We start from the raw sequence: 17,281 nt of genomic DNA on the forward strand, positions 1-17,281 counted from the left end.
AACCTGGGAGGCGGAGCTTGCAGTGAGCTGAGATCCGGCCACTGCACTCCAGCCCGGGCAACAGAGCGAGACTCCGTCTCAAAAAAAAAAGAGTAGAATGCAATTATGTTTTACCTAAGCATCATTCTCAAATAGGAGTACTTAATCACCAGAAAGGACTTAAGCTGTAAAATGAGATCTTTATCCATTGTCTTTTGGAAATATTTTTCCATTTCACTCTGAAAGTTGCATTTTTTTCTTTTTCTAGCATATCTGACCTTTATTATTTATTGGAGAATAAAATGGCAATCTAACATCCCTTCTGCTTTTATTTTTGTCTTTTTATTCTAGTTGTTTATATAATTGGCCTTAAATGAGGTGAGAGTGAAGAGACTAGAGCCATCTCTGGAAAACATCATTATCCCATTCCCCAGGAAGCTACCCTCTGGAACACAAGATTTGACCATATCTGTTTTGAGGATTCATTATGAACAAAGAAGTCTCCCAGGTAGGAACTGTAGTTCTATTTTTATAGAGCTTTGTCTCTGCAAAAGTATGGAAGGAAAATGATTACCTGTTGACTGTTACCTTTTATGGAAATATGTGTTTGATCTGGGATGCTTCAAGGTTAGTGTAAAACAGGTGCTGACATTCCTAAGTGAAAATGATAGGAAAGTTCTAGGGTACACTTTATGAGCTATTTTAGTGTATGTTGAAATCACTTATGATGAGACCCTCAAAGTCCTTACTGAATTGAAAATGGCAGCAGAAAAACTAGTAAACCATCTCCAGATTTGCTTCATATATTTCTAACATATATCCAGTTAATTTTATACATATATGCATAAAATTATATAATATATACCTATATAATTATAAGTATACCTGTATAATATGTAGGTAATTATAGGTATACCCATATAATATATACCTTTGTAATTTATGCATATATAGCGTCCATATGGGCATTTTTACATTGTTACTGTTTTAGAGTTTGTGAGCTAGCTGAATAGAACCAGTATATCCATGAGCATGCTAATGGGAGCAGTAGAAAAATTAACATGCACCAAGCCAAGACAGTAGATAAAAGAGTTGAAGAGTGATCAGAAACTGATAAATCAGTAAGGGAAAACTTCCAGGGGAAAATGTGTTAATTAATAGACGTTTAATTGAATTATACATAGATAAAAATAAAAAATTATAAGCATATAACTTTTTATTTATTATATACTGAACATATTTGTGTAAACATTGCCTGGATTAAGAAGTAGAACAATACCACCACCCCAGAAATCCTCTTCATCCCTGTGCCCCAGCTGCATGCCCATTCACGTTTAAAGGAGGAGACAGTTGTCACCATGGAAAGTGATACCTGTCAACCTAGAGTGTGGGGTTTTATAGATCATTGAAGTTAAAGGCAATAAAATTTAGTTGGCCAACAATGCCTGTGTTTGGAATTAACAGTGAGTTTGGAAGTTGGCAGAGAGCTTTAAAGCAAGGACTAGAGGTACAAAATTATTTAAGAAGGTATTCATCTAATCTTACTATCTCTGCCTCTTTAAAATTTCATCAGTTTTGGCTGGGTGCGGTGGCTCACGCCTGTAATCCCAGCACTTCAAGGGATGCTGAGACGGGCGGATCATGAGGTCAGGAGATTGAGACCGTCCTGGCTAACACGGTGAAACCCCGTCTCCACTAAAAATACAAAAAAAAAAAAAACCCGGTGTGGTGGCAGGCACCTGTAGTCCCAGCTACTTGGGAGGCTGAGGCAGGAGAATGGTGTGAACCTGGGAGGCGGAGCTTGCAGTGAGCCAAGATCAAGCCACTGCACTCCAGCCTGGGTGACAGAGCGAGACTCCTCTCAAAAAAAAAATTTTTTTTTTTTTTCATCAGTTTCTAGAGCAAACACAACTCTCGGTTACTGGCTTTTATTAACTGATGATACATTTGTATTTACACATTGAGTGCCCTGTATCTGAAATGCTTGGTGCTAGAAGTGTTCCATATTTTGGATTTTAAAATACTTGCAGTATACTTATCAGCTGAGCATCCGCAATCTGAAATTCTACATGCTCCTGTGAGCATTTCCTTTGAGAATCATATTGGTGCTCAAAAAGCTTCAGATTGTGGAGTGTATCGGATTTTGGACTTGGGATGTTCAACCTGTATTAATTTATGTTTTCTGTTGTTTCCAATCAGACTGTTGTTTCTCCCTAAGAAGCGATAAATGAATTAAGTATTCTGATTAAAAAAGAAAGTTTTGCAGAGTAGGATGTATTATCATAAAGAGAAATTTTAATTAAGTAGGAGAGCCATGTCTTTAAGAGTTTTCAGGAAAGGAACGTTAGTACCTCGACTTTATGAAAGAGAAAGGGGGAGAAAATTGATAGAATAATGCAGTGACTGAACATTAGCTTGGTGTCTGTCTTTCCTCACTGTTCACTGAGTGACTCTAAAGTCATATTTTCCTCATTATAATGACATTTTTAATCTTTTCTATTTCTTCTTAACATTAAAAACAATTGCACATGTACCAAATAGTTACAAAATTGCTAGACTGAACATCTGCATGCCCATTGCCCAGTTTCACCAATTATAAACATTTTATGGAATTTGCTTTATCTCTCTATTTACTTTTCCTTTTCCCCTTCCCCCTTTACCATTACGGTGATGATGATGAACATTTGAGAAAAAGTTGTAGACAATCATGATCCTTCACTCTAAAATATTTCCTGCTTAACCACAATATAATAATCAATTCAAGAAACATTGCTGTTATCTAATATATAGTTCACATTAAAATTTTACAGTTGGTCTGATTCACAGTCATAAATTGCACAGTTGTCACGTTTGTTTGGTTTCCTTTAACCTGGAATCGTTTATTAGCTTTTATTTGTTTTTCATAATAGGACCCTCCATGATAATAATGTTGGAGAAGAGTACAGGCCAGCTATTTTCTACAGTGGTCATCATTTCAGGATTGTCTGTTTCCACCTATTTCTTTCCTAAAAAGACTGTGATATGAGATGGAGATTCATGGATTTTTCTTTTTTCTTTTTTTTACTGAGAAGGTTATCTTAAATAACAAAGCCTACAAAGAGTTTTCAGGATACGGTCTATTGGAACGAGGAAAATTCTAGAAAGTAGACTCACTAAGATAACTTAGATGTTACTGAAAAGAATTATACACACACACACACAGATAGATATATATAGATATATATATATAAAATTTTAGAATCCAAGATTTATAAACTTTGGAACAAAAATTAGGGTTTGCAAAAGCAGAACTTTTGATTTTGATGGAACAGTGCATTTTATTTTAAAGTCCTTGACATCTTATAAGAAATAATTGGTTTTATGTTATAGCATACCATAGAAGGTAAGTCACGATTAACTATATGAATAACTTTATTTTCATGTGATGTTTGGACTAAGAATAGAAAAGATTCTTTGTTTATATGTTTGAGTACCTTATATACTACCTAGTTTTTAGATGTGGTATGTTTTAATGTCACCTTTTCTGTAAGTCTCTTACTGGGTATATTAGGGAAATGTTTTGATGTGGAGGCCAAGCCAAAAGATTGGGGCTATATTGATGGCTTTTCTATTTATTAGTTATGTGACTATAGGTTAGTGATATAACTTAAAGTGTATATAAATTCTGGAACCAGATTACCTAAGACGTAGTTCTTCCTCTACCATTTAAGTGGTTGGGCAGATTAAGTAACTTGTCCATGCCTCGGTTTTCTCATCACTAAAATGGATTATAATATTACCTACCTGATATTTATGAGTAAATGAGTTAGTAAGGTTTATGAGGGAATTAATTAACATAGGTTAGGTGCTTAGAACAGTGATTGGCGTATAGTAAATCTTATATAAGTGTTAGTATTCATTATCATCATCATCATTATCATCAGAGCATAGTTTATTAGTATGATAAAACTGTCAAAATGGAAATAATATATACTTCATAGGGCAGTTGTGAGGAATAAGTGAATTAATGCATATAAAACATATAGTACATATTCAATATATATTTAATATTGTCACATCCTTTAGTTAGATGAATAGTAATGGGCTTATATTTTAACTTATAAACTTTTTATTTTGTTTCTCTCAAATTATTTGTTACTATGGACTTTATAATGTGAAAGTAGCAACTGGAAGGGGTAAGCATGCTTATACCACTAAAGTGGCCTATAGTCTAAATATTTGACAAGTACTTTACTGGGTGACAATTGCAGGAGTCCTTAATTTAAAAATTTAAAAGTCTGCATCTCCAGTTTAAAATGTATGAGCATTATTTTTATTGTTATTATTCTGTTTTCATAATTATTTTTCTATTGAGAACCCTGGAAAATGGAATTTGAGTTTCACTTGTTCCAAGTTAGTCTTTAGCTGGTCATTGCAACTGAGGGAATATAGCTAGCCACATTTAGTGTTAGCATTAAGAGGATATTGATGCTATTTAACCAGCCATTTACATGAAATGCGTGGGATTTTTTTTTTTCATTTTTCAATGGATATCAATAAAATAATGCCAAATATAAATGAATCCAGTAAGATGACTTAGGTTTTAAGGTGGACTTTACAAAATGCATATCTTTTCTATAAATGTGGTCAATGAAGATTGGCTCATATTGCGATTTTTTTTTTTTTTTTTTTTTTTTGAGACGAAATCTCACTCTGTCGTCCAGGCTGGAGTGCAGTGACGCAATCTGAGCTCACTGCATCCTCTGACTCCTGGGTTCAAGCAATTCTCTCCCTCAGCCTCCCTAGTAGCTGGGATTACAGGCATCCACCACCACACCTGGCTAATTTTTGTATTTTTAGTAGAGACGGGGTTTCACCATGTTGGCCAGGCTGATCTCGAATTCCTGACCTCATGATCCACCCTCCTCAGCCTCCAAAAGTGCTGGGATTACAGGCGTGAGCCACCACACCCGGCCCTCATATTGTAATTTTATTTGTGCCCTTTCCCTTTCAGGTTGGGAGGGTGACCCTGAAGTTAACTGGAGGTTTGCCTGACTTGATCATTTTATACCACCCTTAAAATATAATTCGATTGTTTTGGTAAATTATTTTGAGCCATTTGGCTCTATGACTTTGGTACTTCTGCCATATACCATTAAAGAACAAATTTTAGTGTATTTATTTTTCTTTTATTGGTGTAGATATATATATTTATACTGTATTCTGAAATGAGTTTCTAAAATAGTTGATCAAAATTCAACAGCTTCTGATCTGGGGCTGAATTCTTTATTTTAGATATTGGAGTAATTTTATGTATAAATGGTTATTTGGTTTTGGATAATCATTTGTAGATTATCTGTATCTAATGCAGATCTTCATTCTCTTTTGATGCTGGCTTCTAGCTATTTTTCTGCCCACTATTATCTGAATATCTGAAAGAGGTTGGTAAAAAGAGACAGAGGGAGGCGGAGCTTGCAGTGAGCTGAGATCCGGCCACTGCACTCCAGCCCGGGCGACAGAGCAAGACTCCGTCTCAAAAAAAAAAATTAAATTAAAAAATTTTTTTTAATTTAATTTTTTTTTTTTTAAAGAGACATTGTCTGTGTAGCCAAGACCACACTTGAATTCCTGGCTCAAACAATTCTCCCACCTCAGCCTCCTGAGTAGTTGGGATTATAGACACATGTTACTGCACCTAGCAACACTGAAATTTTTATCACTCAGTTTTGTCTGTGCAAATGACAAAGCAAAATAATCATCATTTTCTTTTTTAAGGCTGCTTCTGCTAAACTCTTATAAAACTCTTCTGTACACCTGCAAGTAAATATTAAGTACTTATATTCTTGTTTATACCAGCTAAAGATAGCTATAGTTAGGAAGACTGATTTTTCCTTAAGAAATACCAACACAAATTAAAGTGGATTTTGGAAGACATGTGCAGTATACCTGCATAACTCTATGTCACTCTAAGATAACTGGACTCATAGTTTCATAAGGAAATATTGAGTTATTTTGCTAATTTGTTCTAATAAGATAGCTTCCACAAATATGTGTTACAATGCTATTTTTCCTCAGTCATGAGTATACTAGGAATATTTTAATAAGGCAAATGTTTATTCTTCATCTTAAAATTAAATTTTAAATTAAGCCAATATGAGGAAAATACTGGATTTTAAAACGAATTTGGTTTTCCTTTTTTTATTTATTTGTTAATAGAAAACAAAATAAACTTTTTTTCAAACTTTGTATTTAGAAAAAATTAATGCAAAGAAAAAGGGCATTGTCTCTTTGTGGAATAAGTTTTTAGTGGTGAATACAAACGTATTAAATATATTGTTTCAAACTTTAAGATGCATTTAGAGGTTACATTACCAAATCCTTGATAATGTCTGTATTATTAGCATAATAAATTTAAAAGACTGCACAATATTCTCTTTTACAAAAAGCACTTTAAGAAAAATCTAGTATTTTATAGAATCAATGAAATAAGATTAAATGGTGTTTTGATTTTTAAGAATTCATTGATTGCTTTGAATCCATTTATTTGATTTTGCTTTTTATTCTTGGCCGTAATAGTTAAGACGTTGGCAGGTGATTTATGGTAGAAATTTAGGGGAGAAGGGTCTCTTTTCTGGGCCAAGGATAACTACCATCTCAATTTGGGCCCCGGCGTTGTAGATTTTGAGAGAATTTTTGTTTCCAGGGATTTCAGGAAATCACTACCCATTCATTAGCTTCAAAATATCTAGCATTCAACAAAAATTAGGAGGCATGTGAGGAAACAAAAATGCATGGCCCATATACAGGAAAAATAGCAATCAGTAGTATCTGTCCCTAAAGGGACCAGACATTGCACCTATTAAAGAAGAAAAAGTAGGCAAGTTGGACTTCATTAAAGTTAAAAACTTTTGTTCATTAAAGAATGCTATAAAGAAAATGAAAAGAGAAACCACAGAATTGGAGAAAATAATCTGTAAGTCATGTATCTGATAGGGGTCTAATATCCCGAATGTAAAGCACTCTTATGACTCAATAAAAAGACAAGTTAAACCCAACCCAAAATCCTACAACTCAATAGCAAGAAAACATATAACCCAAATAAAGATCAGGCAAAGGACCCGAAAAGATATTTCTTCAAGGACGACATAAAAATGGCCAACAGGTATATGAAAGGTGCTCAACATCATAAAATGATCAAGGAAATGCAAGTAAAAGCTGCTATATCACCTCACATCTATCAGCTATTAGGATAGCTGTTACAAGTTGAGTATCCCTTATCAAAAATGTTTGGGGGACCAAGCTTGTTTCATATTTTGGATTTTTATGGATTTTAGAATATTTGCATTATACTTACCAGTTGAGCATCCAAAATCTGAAATGCAAAATGCTCCAATGAGCATTTCCTTTGAGTATTATGTTGGCATTCAAAAATTTTTGGATTTTGGAGCATTTTAGGTTTGGGGTTTTTAGATTTGGGATGTTCAACCTGTATCAAAAAGACAAAAGATAACAAGTGTTGGCAAAGGTGTTGAGAAAATGTACACTTTTGGTGGGAACTTAGAATGGAGCAGCCATTATGAAAAACAGTATAGATACTCCTAAGGAAATTAACATATGACCCAGCAATACCTTTTCTGGGTGTATACCCAAAAGAGATGAAATCAGATCATAAAGCTGCCTGCACTTCCATGTTCATTGCAGCATTATTCACAAGAGCTGAGACATGGAAACAACTTAGGAGTTGGTCAGTGGACAAATAGATAAAGAAGTTGTAGCATATATATACAATGAATTATTATTCAGCCATTAAAAAGGAGGAGATCCTGCCATTTGCCACAACATAGGTGAGCCTGGAGGACATTTTGCTAAGTGTAATAAGTCAGACACAGAAAGAATATTACATAGTCTCATTTACATGAGGCGTCTTTGAAAACAAAGTCAAATATACAGAGATAGAGAATAAAACATTGTCTTAGTGGGAAAAAATGGGTAACTATAGGAGATGATGGATATGTGCATTTGATTTGTTCATTTACAATAATATATAATAACCATTATAATATATAATAACCATTTTACTACATATCCACATCTCATGATATCATGTTGTATGTCTTAAATATACACAGTAAAATTTAGTTTTTAAAAAATGGGCAAAGGAACTGAATAGACACGTCTCCAAATAAGACATACAAATGACCAAAGAGTGCAAGAAAAGATGCTTCGTGTCATTAGCGATTAGGGAAATAGAAATCAAAACCATAATGAGATACCATTTCACACCCTCTAGGATGGCTGTAATTTTTTTAAAGGCAGGAAATAACTCTATTTGGCGAGGTTGTGGAAGACTGGAACCCCTGTACATTACTGGTGGGAATTTCAAACGGTGTAGTTACTATGGAAAACTGGTTTTGACAATTCCTCAAAAAGTTAAAAGAGTTACTGTATAACCCAACAGTTCCACTCCTAGTTAAATACTCAAGAATTAAAAATATGGCCACATAAAAACTTGTACATAAATGTTCACAGCAACATTATTGATAATACTCAAAAATGAAAACTACCTAAATATCCATCCACTGGTGAATGGATAAACAAAATGTGGCATCTCCAAACAATGGAATGTTATTCAGTTATTAAAAAGGCAGTGAAAATCCTAAAGTCCCTATCCTTCCTTAACACATGAGGAAGATTTTGGTTGTCATTGAAATGAAAAGCTAAAATGTAAACTTGTTTCAAAGACCCTTATATGTCTTAGGACTCCAGTTTGAGAAACATTTTTTTATGGAAATTACCTAGTTTAGATCTTTATTTATCATGTTTTTCCTGTGAGATGCCCTTCATACAACTATTAACTTGGAGATATTTAGCTCTCAAAGTATCCTTCTCACTATATATAAATGCTTCTTTGTGCTAATTACCTGCTAAACATTTTAAAATATATTGTTAGAAACGTTTATTAACTAATTGGTAGGGACTTTTTAAAATTATGCAGTTCTCAGCTAAATCCAAGAAATGAATGACAGATTTCTTCTGTAGAAATTTAAATTCAACTGAATTATAAGGCACTGTTCTATTTCTTTAGCCTTCACCTGTTTGGTTTAGTCTGGTACGTTTGAGCAGGGATAGATGTAGTTTCTAGTTCCTAAAACTACTCTCTAGAGATTGCATAAGATTGGGTATAATTTAGCAACTCTTTTTAAATCAACAAGGGTACTTTTACTTAGAAACCGTACCTCTTTTTAAACAGCGATATGTAAATTGGTTTCCTGAAACCAGCATTTATTTTCTTAATGATCCTTATTTAAGTACCCTAACTGCCAAATATAAAGCCATTCCACATAAATACAACGTAATAGTTTTTCCTCTTCAGAAGTTTTACATTGCCCTGTTTCTTGTGTTTTGTAAACAGGAAGCAGTTAATACCAGAATCATACTATCAGCAAATTGTGGGTGACTGTCTCATAGCTCTTCAGCTTTTAGCTCTTATTTCAGTAGGCCAGCCTGTCTGGCTGCTGTTGAGTTGTTTGTTGTTTGTTCTCCCTAGCCCCAGAATCTCAGATATAGCAGTTGTGAATCTTCAGCTAGCAGTCTAAGTAAGGGTAGCACCGTATGGGAATCTTGCTTTAGATCCAGATATATTTATTACTCAAAATTATTCAGTATGTGAGATTGTATTATTCAGATCATATAACTGCAGCATGGCTTCGGTCTGTAGTACTGTGAAATATCACAGGTTGTTTTGTTTTTTTTTTTTACAAAATAGTAGATCTTTACTTTTTCAAAATTAGAATACTCCCTAATTTCTAGACCAAGAAGGCAGTTTGCTGTTTTTTTCCCCATTGAAAGTAAGACAATAAGGATTTCAAGAAAGTTCATGTTTTTCAATTATAAGAAATAACTTCAAAGATTTTTTAAAAATTTCAGAAAACATTTAACCATACAAACTTCAATATCTTTGTTTTAGAAATCTTAAATGTTGTATTAGTAAGATAGGTTAATTGTTTTTAATTCATCACCTATTTATTTAGTTTCTCTATCCTTTAGGTATTATGTTAGATATTGGATATACAATAAAAAGATGTAGTAACTGGCTTTGAGTTCACAATCCTAAAAGGGAGACAAAAGAATTGTAAGTTATAGCGCATTATAATAAAAAACATAGGCCCAGGATTATTTTGAGAACAAGTAGAATTTCAGATGGATAAATTCTTAGATGGACATAACCTAATTTCATTGGAGGCTGAAAAGATGAGCAGCTAAGGAAACAAAAAATGATACCTGAACATGAAGTAAGCATCAGCTAACTCTTTTCTTTTGAATTGGGCAAATTCTAAAGTCATGTCTTTCAACTTCCTTGTTTAGCATTTTCTTCTCTCTTTTGTTTCTACTTTTGTAGAAAAGTTTAGAATTGATGCTTCATTATTAAAAATTTATTGCATTATTTCATTTTTAGATTACTAAATTTTAAAATGCATTTAATTTATATGAAATTAAATGACTTCTTTACTTCTGTGATCTTTGGTTAATCTTATTTATGCTTCTGTGAATCTCTACAGGGAAACAAGGTGTATATTTTGTTTGTTCCAGTAATACAACGAGCCAATTATTTTTATTTTGTGTTTGAGTTTTAGAATGGATGGTAGCAAAACCATGTTGGTCTTCTGACTTTGTTTTGTGGTAGTTGTTGCAAGTCTGGTATATTTGCCTTGCATTGGGGTTGTTCACCTTAAATTGTAAATTTTGCAAAGGCTAGCTAGGCTTCTATATTTTCCTTATTGTGTGTTCCTTCCTCTTCAGTCACTCCCATAGAAGGTTTAATAAATTGTTTTTTAAGACATTAATCTGTAATGCAGTTCGTCTCATTTATCATTAACAGAAATCTGAAATTTAAAAGTATATCATTTTTATACATGTTTAATTTGAGGTGACAATGGGATATCCAAATGAAAACATCCGGTTAACAAGTGGACGTTCAGATACCAGATTACTAAGATGAGAAAGATTGTACTTATTCTTCATAGAGGAAATCTTAGAATAAAAGTCAAATCCTGTCATCCTTCTGTTGTTAATCCTCCAGTAACTGCCTTAGTCACTGGGACTTAGTCCTTACAATGACTTTTAAGACCTTACATGGTATAGCCTCCCATTATCTCTCTGACCTCATCACTTACTCCCACATCCCCCGGTTCTAGCCATGCTCACCTCATTCATGTTTCTCAAAAAGCAGTTATGCTCTTGCTTTAAGGTCCATCTACCTCCCCTTGCCAGAATCACTCTTCCTCCATTTATCATTCTCTTGACTCTCTCCCTTACCCCTTTCTTACCTTTGCTCATATCTCTCACTTTTTCAGTGAATCCTTTCCTAATTGCCTTACTTGCTTCCCTTCCACTTCCACATACCTAAGCCTCTGTTTTTGCTTTATTTTTCTCCATAGCTCTTATCCCCTTCTAATATACTGTAAAATTTACTTTTTAATTTCATGTGTTGTTGTCTCCCTCACAATAGAATGAAACTCAGTGAGGACAGTTATTTTGTAAATTTTATTCACTGCTGTATCTCTAGTACCTAGAACAGAGGTTGGCATATGGTAAGAGCTCAGTAAATATTTGCGGCTAATTTAAGTTGGTCTGCTCCCACATTGAGATCAATTTAAAGTTTTTTGGCTAATATTTACCTTTTTGTCTAATATTTACCTTTGCTGAGAACATGAGATATTATTACCGAGGATTTTATTTTTGAAGTCTTTTCTTGAGGTTGAAACTACAGTTAACATATATAATCTATATACTTGTATATACAGATGATATATATAACATAATTTATTTATATGTAGATTATATAGTAATATATAATGCATAATACACGGCATATATAATCTATGAACACTTGATTGGACCATCATTTAGTAACTCATTCACCAGATCCTATAATAGACTTACACAATAGGTGAAAGCTGATGCAAACTTTGTATATTATGTTTAGGAGGTTGGATGTTGTCCTATGGGCATTGAGGATTTAGTGAAGGGTTTTAAGTAAGAGATTGACATGATTAGACATACACTTGGTAGACTACTCTGGTGGGTCTGCAGAGGATAAACTTAAGGAGGACAAGACTAGAAACAGGGAGAAGCTATTTGGGAAACTATTTTAGTAATCCAGCAAAAGAGTTAAATGAGAACCTGAATTGAAATTTTGGTAAAGGAAAATATGAAGAAAGGATGGATTTTGGAAATATTTAAGAAGTAAAGGCTGGGCGTGGTGGCTCACGCCTGTAATCCTAGCACTTTAGGAGGCCGAGGCGAGTGGATCACTAGGTCAGGAAATCTAGACCATCCTGGCTAACATGATGAAAACCCATCTCTACTAAAAATTAGCCAGGCGTGGTGGCGGGCACCTGTAGCCCCAGCTACTTGGGAGGCTGGGGCAGGAGAATGGCGTGAACCTGGGAGGCGGAGCTTTCAGCGAGGTGAGATCGGGCCACTGCTCTCCAACCTGGGCGACAGAGAGAGACTCAGTCTCAAAAAAAAAAAACAAAAGAAGAAGTAAAAACTGGCAAACCTTGGTGTTTGCTTGCATGCAGGATATGAGAGAAAAGGCTAGAATGACTGCAGTGTACCAACTGAGACAAGAAATATATATGAGAAGGAAATAGGTTTATAGATAGACTTTGCCCAAGGACAGGCAGGTAGTGTTTAATCCAGGACTTAAATAAGGTTTTTCTGGCCCCAAAGCTCATGCTGTTTTGTTTTGTTTTTGCTTTTATTATTTTTAACTGACGCGTAATAGAACGTATTTATGGGGTACAGTGTGATACTTTGATACATGTGTACAGTGTGTGTGATCAAATCAAAGTAATTAGCATGTTCATCACGTCAATCATTTTTCATTTCTTCGTATTGGGAACATTCAAAATCTACTCATGTTGCTATTTGAAAATAAATTGTTGTTAATTACAGTTACCTACAATGCTATGGAACACTAGAACTAAATCCTCATATTTAGCTGTACTTTTGGATCTGTTAAACAACCTCCGGCTATCCTCTCCTCCCCACATCCTTCCCAGCCTCTAGTAACCACTATTCTGCTGTCTACTTCTATGAGATTAACTTCTTTAGTTTACACTTGAGTGAGACTATGCAGTATTTGTCCTGTGGCTGGCTTATTTCACCTAGCATAATGCCCTCCAAGTTTGTCCATGTTGCCACGAATGAAAAGATTTGATTCTTTTTTGTGGCTGTATGGTATTTCATTGTGTATATATACCACATTTTCTTTATCCGTATATCTGCTGATGGACACTTAGGTTGATTTCATATCTTGGCTTATTGTGAATACTGCCACATAAATATTGGAGTGCACATATCTCTTCAACATACTGATTTCATTTCCTTTGGACATACGCGTATTTGTAGGAGTGCCGTATCAGATACATAGTAGTTCTATTTTTAGTTTTTTGAAGAACCTCCATGCTCTTTTCCAAATGGCTACGCTAATTTGCATTCCCACTAAAAATGTGTAAGAGTTCCCTTTTCTCTTCGTTTCTTCCCAGCACAGACGCCCATCCTTTTAACTACCGTGTTGCAGTAGGCAAATCTAGTTGATTCCTTATCAGGGAAATGAGACCTTGAAAATGACATTTAAGCAGGGATGCTTTTGCTGCTGTTTATAGGACAGATTAGAAGTGAGAATGACTAGAATTGAGAAGCAAGATTAAAGGGTCTTGCATTAATCTACAATTAGGTATTTGGCTCCACATGAGGATTATAACCATATCTGGGAATGAAGAAGGAGGAGACAATCTTGTTAAGGAAAAATTAGCAGGATTTGAATGCCAGTTAGAAATGAGTAAAAGAGAAAGAAAAATAAAAAATTGTAAAATTGTGATCCTAAGAGTTGGAAATTTTAATAGATAGCACTTCTAATATGGAGAAATTGAAAATGTGCCTTTTTGGTTACATGAAATAAGAAGTTCATGATTAAAATTTTAGGGATTATTTGTACACCAAAAAATACGACAGTTATTGGTCTTCAGAAAAGGGCTAGAAGCAGAGTCAGTTTTAAGACTACAGGAAAGGGTTGACTCAGAAATACCAATTAAAGCCATGTGAGAGACTCTCAACAGTCTTTATAATAAAGTTTCTCAGTATGGCTGCTAACATACAGTACTGTGTTTAATAATTTAGAATTTAAGGAAAAGCTAAAGATTCTCCCATTTAACAAGAATTTTCTTTCCTTTTATAAGGGTAGATGGAGTAAAAGAGAATGGTGTAAGTGTGTTGTTTGGCACTAATAAAATCCAAAAGGTAGTGATGATTTTAAGACCAAGGATAGGACTCTGAGTTTCATTAGGGATTATGTGGAGAATAATGGTTGATGAGGGACAGATAAGCAGGGATCTTTAAGTGCAGTCACTAACTGGTGCAACATGTGAGAGACCTGGCTGGCGTGCTAGGGGGAATGACTTTGTGTTCTCTGGGATCTATACCAAGATCCTAACATAGACTAAACATTTGATCTTTGTTGCCTGACTACATAAACAAAAGGTTAGGAGTATAGAACTCAAAGCGTAAAGTACAATTCAAACTCTAAATCCAGTTTATCGCTTTAACTTAATTATATATATATTATTTATCTTCCTATCAATATAAAATCCCAAACCTTATGAGTAAAAGTTATTTTAAATTATGTTGAAAGCAGGTTCTAAATAATAAATGCAAAGAATAATTTCTCTGACTCCAGTTCAACATTCAGCTTTTACATTTACACATGAAAATGATTTTTTTCTCTTTGGAAAAAAAAGTCTCAGTATCTGTTTAATTATTCTAACCACGTTTTCATCCTAATTGGTTGTAACAATTTCACAAAGGATTATTAATTTTATTTTGCAGATGTAGAAAAGAAAGCATAGAAACACTACCTGATGACCTCTGTACTTTTATATAGATCCTGATGTTTTTATGATGGCTGTAATTATCTATTCATTGAGATAGCACAGTTTTTAGAAATTTTCTAACAGAGGGGAGCTTCCCTACTTTTATTTGGTTGGAAAGGTCGTAAGGGTAGATTTCTTACTGTTGTCCTTCCTGTTTAGGTGTGAAGTTTTTCAACATGAGTGGCCTCGGGGACAGTTCATCCGACCCTGCTAACCCAGACTCACATAAGAGGAAAGGATCGCCATGTGACACACTGGCATCAAGGTAGGAACACTCCTCTTAGTCTATTTTTGGCAGAGCTGCTTTATTACTTTCACTGCCACTTCAGAGCTTTTGTTTAATCTACTCCAAGTTCAGTGACTTTCTTTGAGTCTTTCATACTCACCATGTTGTCTTCCTTCCCCCAGGGTCTTTGCACATGCTTCTCCCTCAATCCAGCTTGCTTCCTCTTGATTTCCTTTAGTTAACACCTACTCATCCTTGAGATGTCAGCTTAGTCATTACATCCTTAAAGAGAGCCTTCTCTTCCTTCCATAACTGTTAGATCAAGTTCCTCCTTTCATGTAACTGTCTCAGATGTTTTTATAGCCATGATCCATAATTGCAGATTTTTACTAGTGTGATTATTTCATGAATTTCTGGTTTCCCCGCTAGACTCTAAGCTGCCACTTGGTAAAGGACCTTGTCTGTTCTTGCTCATCATTGTATCTTTAGTTCCTGACACAGTGTGTGGCTTATATATAGTAAGAACACAATAAAGATTTGTCAAATGAATAAATAAATCTATTATATACCTTTAATTGCTGTCTTAGAACGTTATGGCATTAATGGAACTAAGAAATATCAGAATTTTAAAAAATGATTATTGTGTAGTTAAATATTTGGTTATAAGAAATATGACCACCTTAAACAGGCTAAAAGAAACCTAATGCTAAGGAGACCCTCACAAATGCCAGATAGAGAAGAAACTTCAAATGCCAGATAGATTTAAATATGCATAGTTATATTCAGTCCTATTAACTTTTTATTAGTATTGTGTTACATGAATATACCACATTTGAAAAAGATGTTTTTATGCAAATGCATTCCCTAGCTGCTTATTTAATATTAGATTAAAAGAGTAGCTAACTTCCTACCTGAGAGCAGCTTCCTACATTGAGTGGAAATTTTATTCCACTCATCTTCTAGGATTTAGAGGAAAGTTTTTCAAACTCCACACTATTGACATTTTGCATCAGATAATTTTTTATTGTAGGGGAGCTGTCCTGTATTTTGTGGGGTGTTTAGCATTATCCCTGCTTCTACACACCAAATGTCAATAGCATCTTAGTTGTGACAACCAAAAATGTCTCCAAACATTGCCAAATGTCCCCTGGGGCCAGGGGAAGCAAAATCACCTGTAGTTGATAATGACTGATCTAGAGAATAAAGCTACAGAAGACTCTTCTGTCCTTGGATTACATGCTGCTTTCTCATGGGAGGAGAAAAGGGAGGATTTTAACAGGAGAATGCCAGGGCTCCAGGCTCGAGAAAGAAAAGTGACCATTTATCTTACTCAGCTCAGAGAGCTATCAGAGAGATACAATAACCTGAGTATTCATAGTCACAAGTAAGTGTTCAGATGCTGGGAGGAATGTTGAGATCAAGCTACAATCTAGAAGTGTGTTGTCAAAAATTAATGCTCTTGTTTTTATCTGTATATAAAGTCAGTCCTTAAAGGAAAAGTTAAGAATAAGTAACTATCTTTTACATTTAATTTTTTGTTTGGGGAAAGTTTTTAAATATGTAAAAGAATATAGACTAAGAAACTATATCCAACACAATGTAATTGATAATATTTCACATTATTTTGTTAATATTTTATCATATTTGCATAATCCTGTTTAAAAGTAATACAATATTGATTTGTCTACAGTATTTTAATCTGTTTTTAATAATCATGTGTGTATTTTATATATATACACACACAGGTATCTGAGCAATGTAGAATATTAAATTTACATAATTTATATGATACTGTATATATTTTCTATAGTATACTTTTTCAGCATGGATTTTGAGGTTTGAATATGCATAGATATATTCAGTCCTGTTCACTTTTGATTAGTATTGCATTACATGAATATACTACGTTTGAAAAATATTATTTTTCTACAAATATATTCCCTAGAGATAAACAGCCCTGTTATAAATTTTCGATGTTACAGCCAGCCCTGCAGCAAACATCCTCACATGTATCTCCTATTTTATACATAAGAGTTTCTTTGGTCAGGCACAGTGGTTCACTCCTGTAATCTCAGCACTTTGGAAGGCCAAGGAAGGTGGATCACCTGAGGTCAGGAGTTTGAGACCAGCCTGGCCAACAAGGTTAAAACCCATCTCTACT

At 34.3% G+C, this 17,281-nt stretch overlaps 1 protein-coding gene across 1 annotated transcript in view; it reads left to right on the forward strand.

Annotated features, from left to right (window-relative positions):
* The window catches only part of NCOA1 (nuclear receptor coactivator 1), a 278,111-nt gene that overhangs the window by 147,090 nt on the left and 113,740 nt on the right, over positions 1-17,281 (forward strand). The window contains exons 5-6 of the mRNA XM_011950985.1: positions 331-487; positions 15,054-15,159. Coding sequence (XP_011806375.1) covers positions 15,071-15,159 — 89 coding nt within the window. The 5' untranslated portion in view covers positions 331-487; positions 15,054-15,070. The remainder of the gene's footprint in view (positions 1-330; positions 488-15,053; positions 15,160-17,281) is intronic.

The sequence above is a fragment of the Colobus angolensis genome, unplaced genomic scaffold (assembly GCF_000951035.1).
Source record: "Colobus angolensis palliatus isolate OR3802 unplaced genomic scaffold, Cang.pa_1.0 Scaffold109, whole genome shotgun sequence".
Lineage (NCBI taxonomy): Eukaryota > Metazoa > Chordata > Mammalia > Primates > Cercopithecidae > Colobus > Colobus angolensis.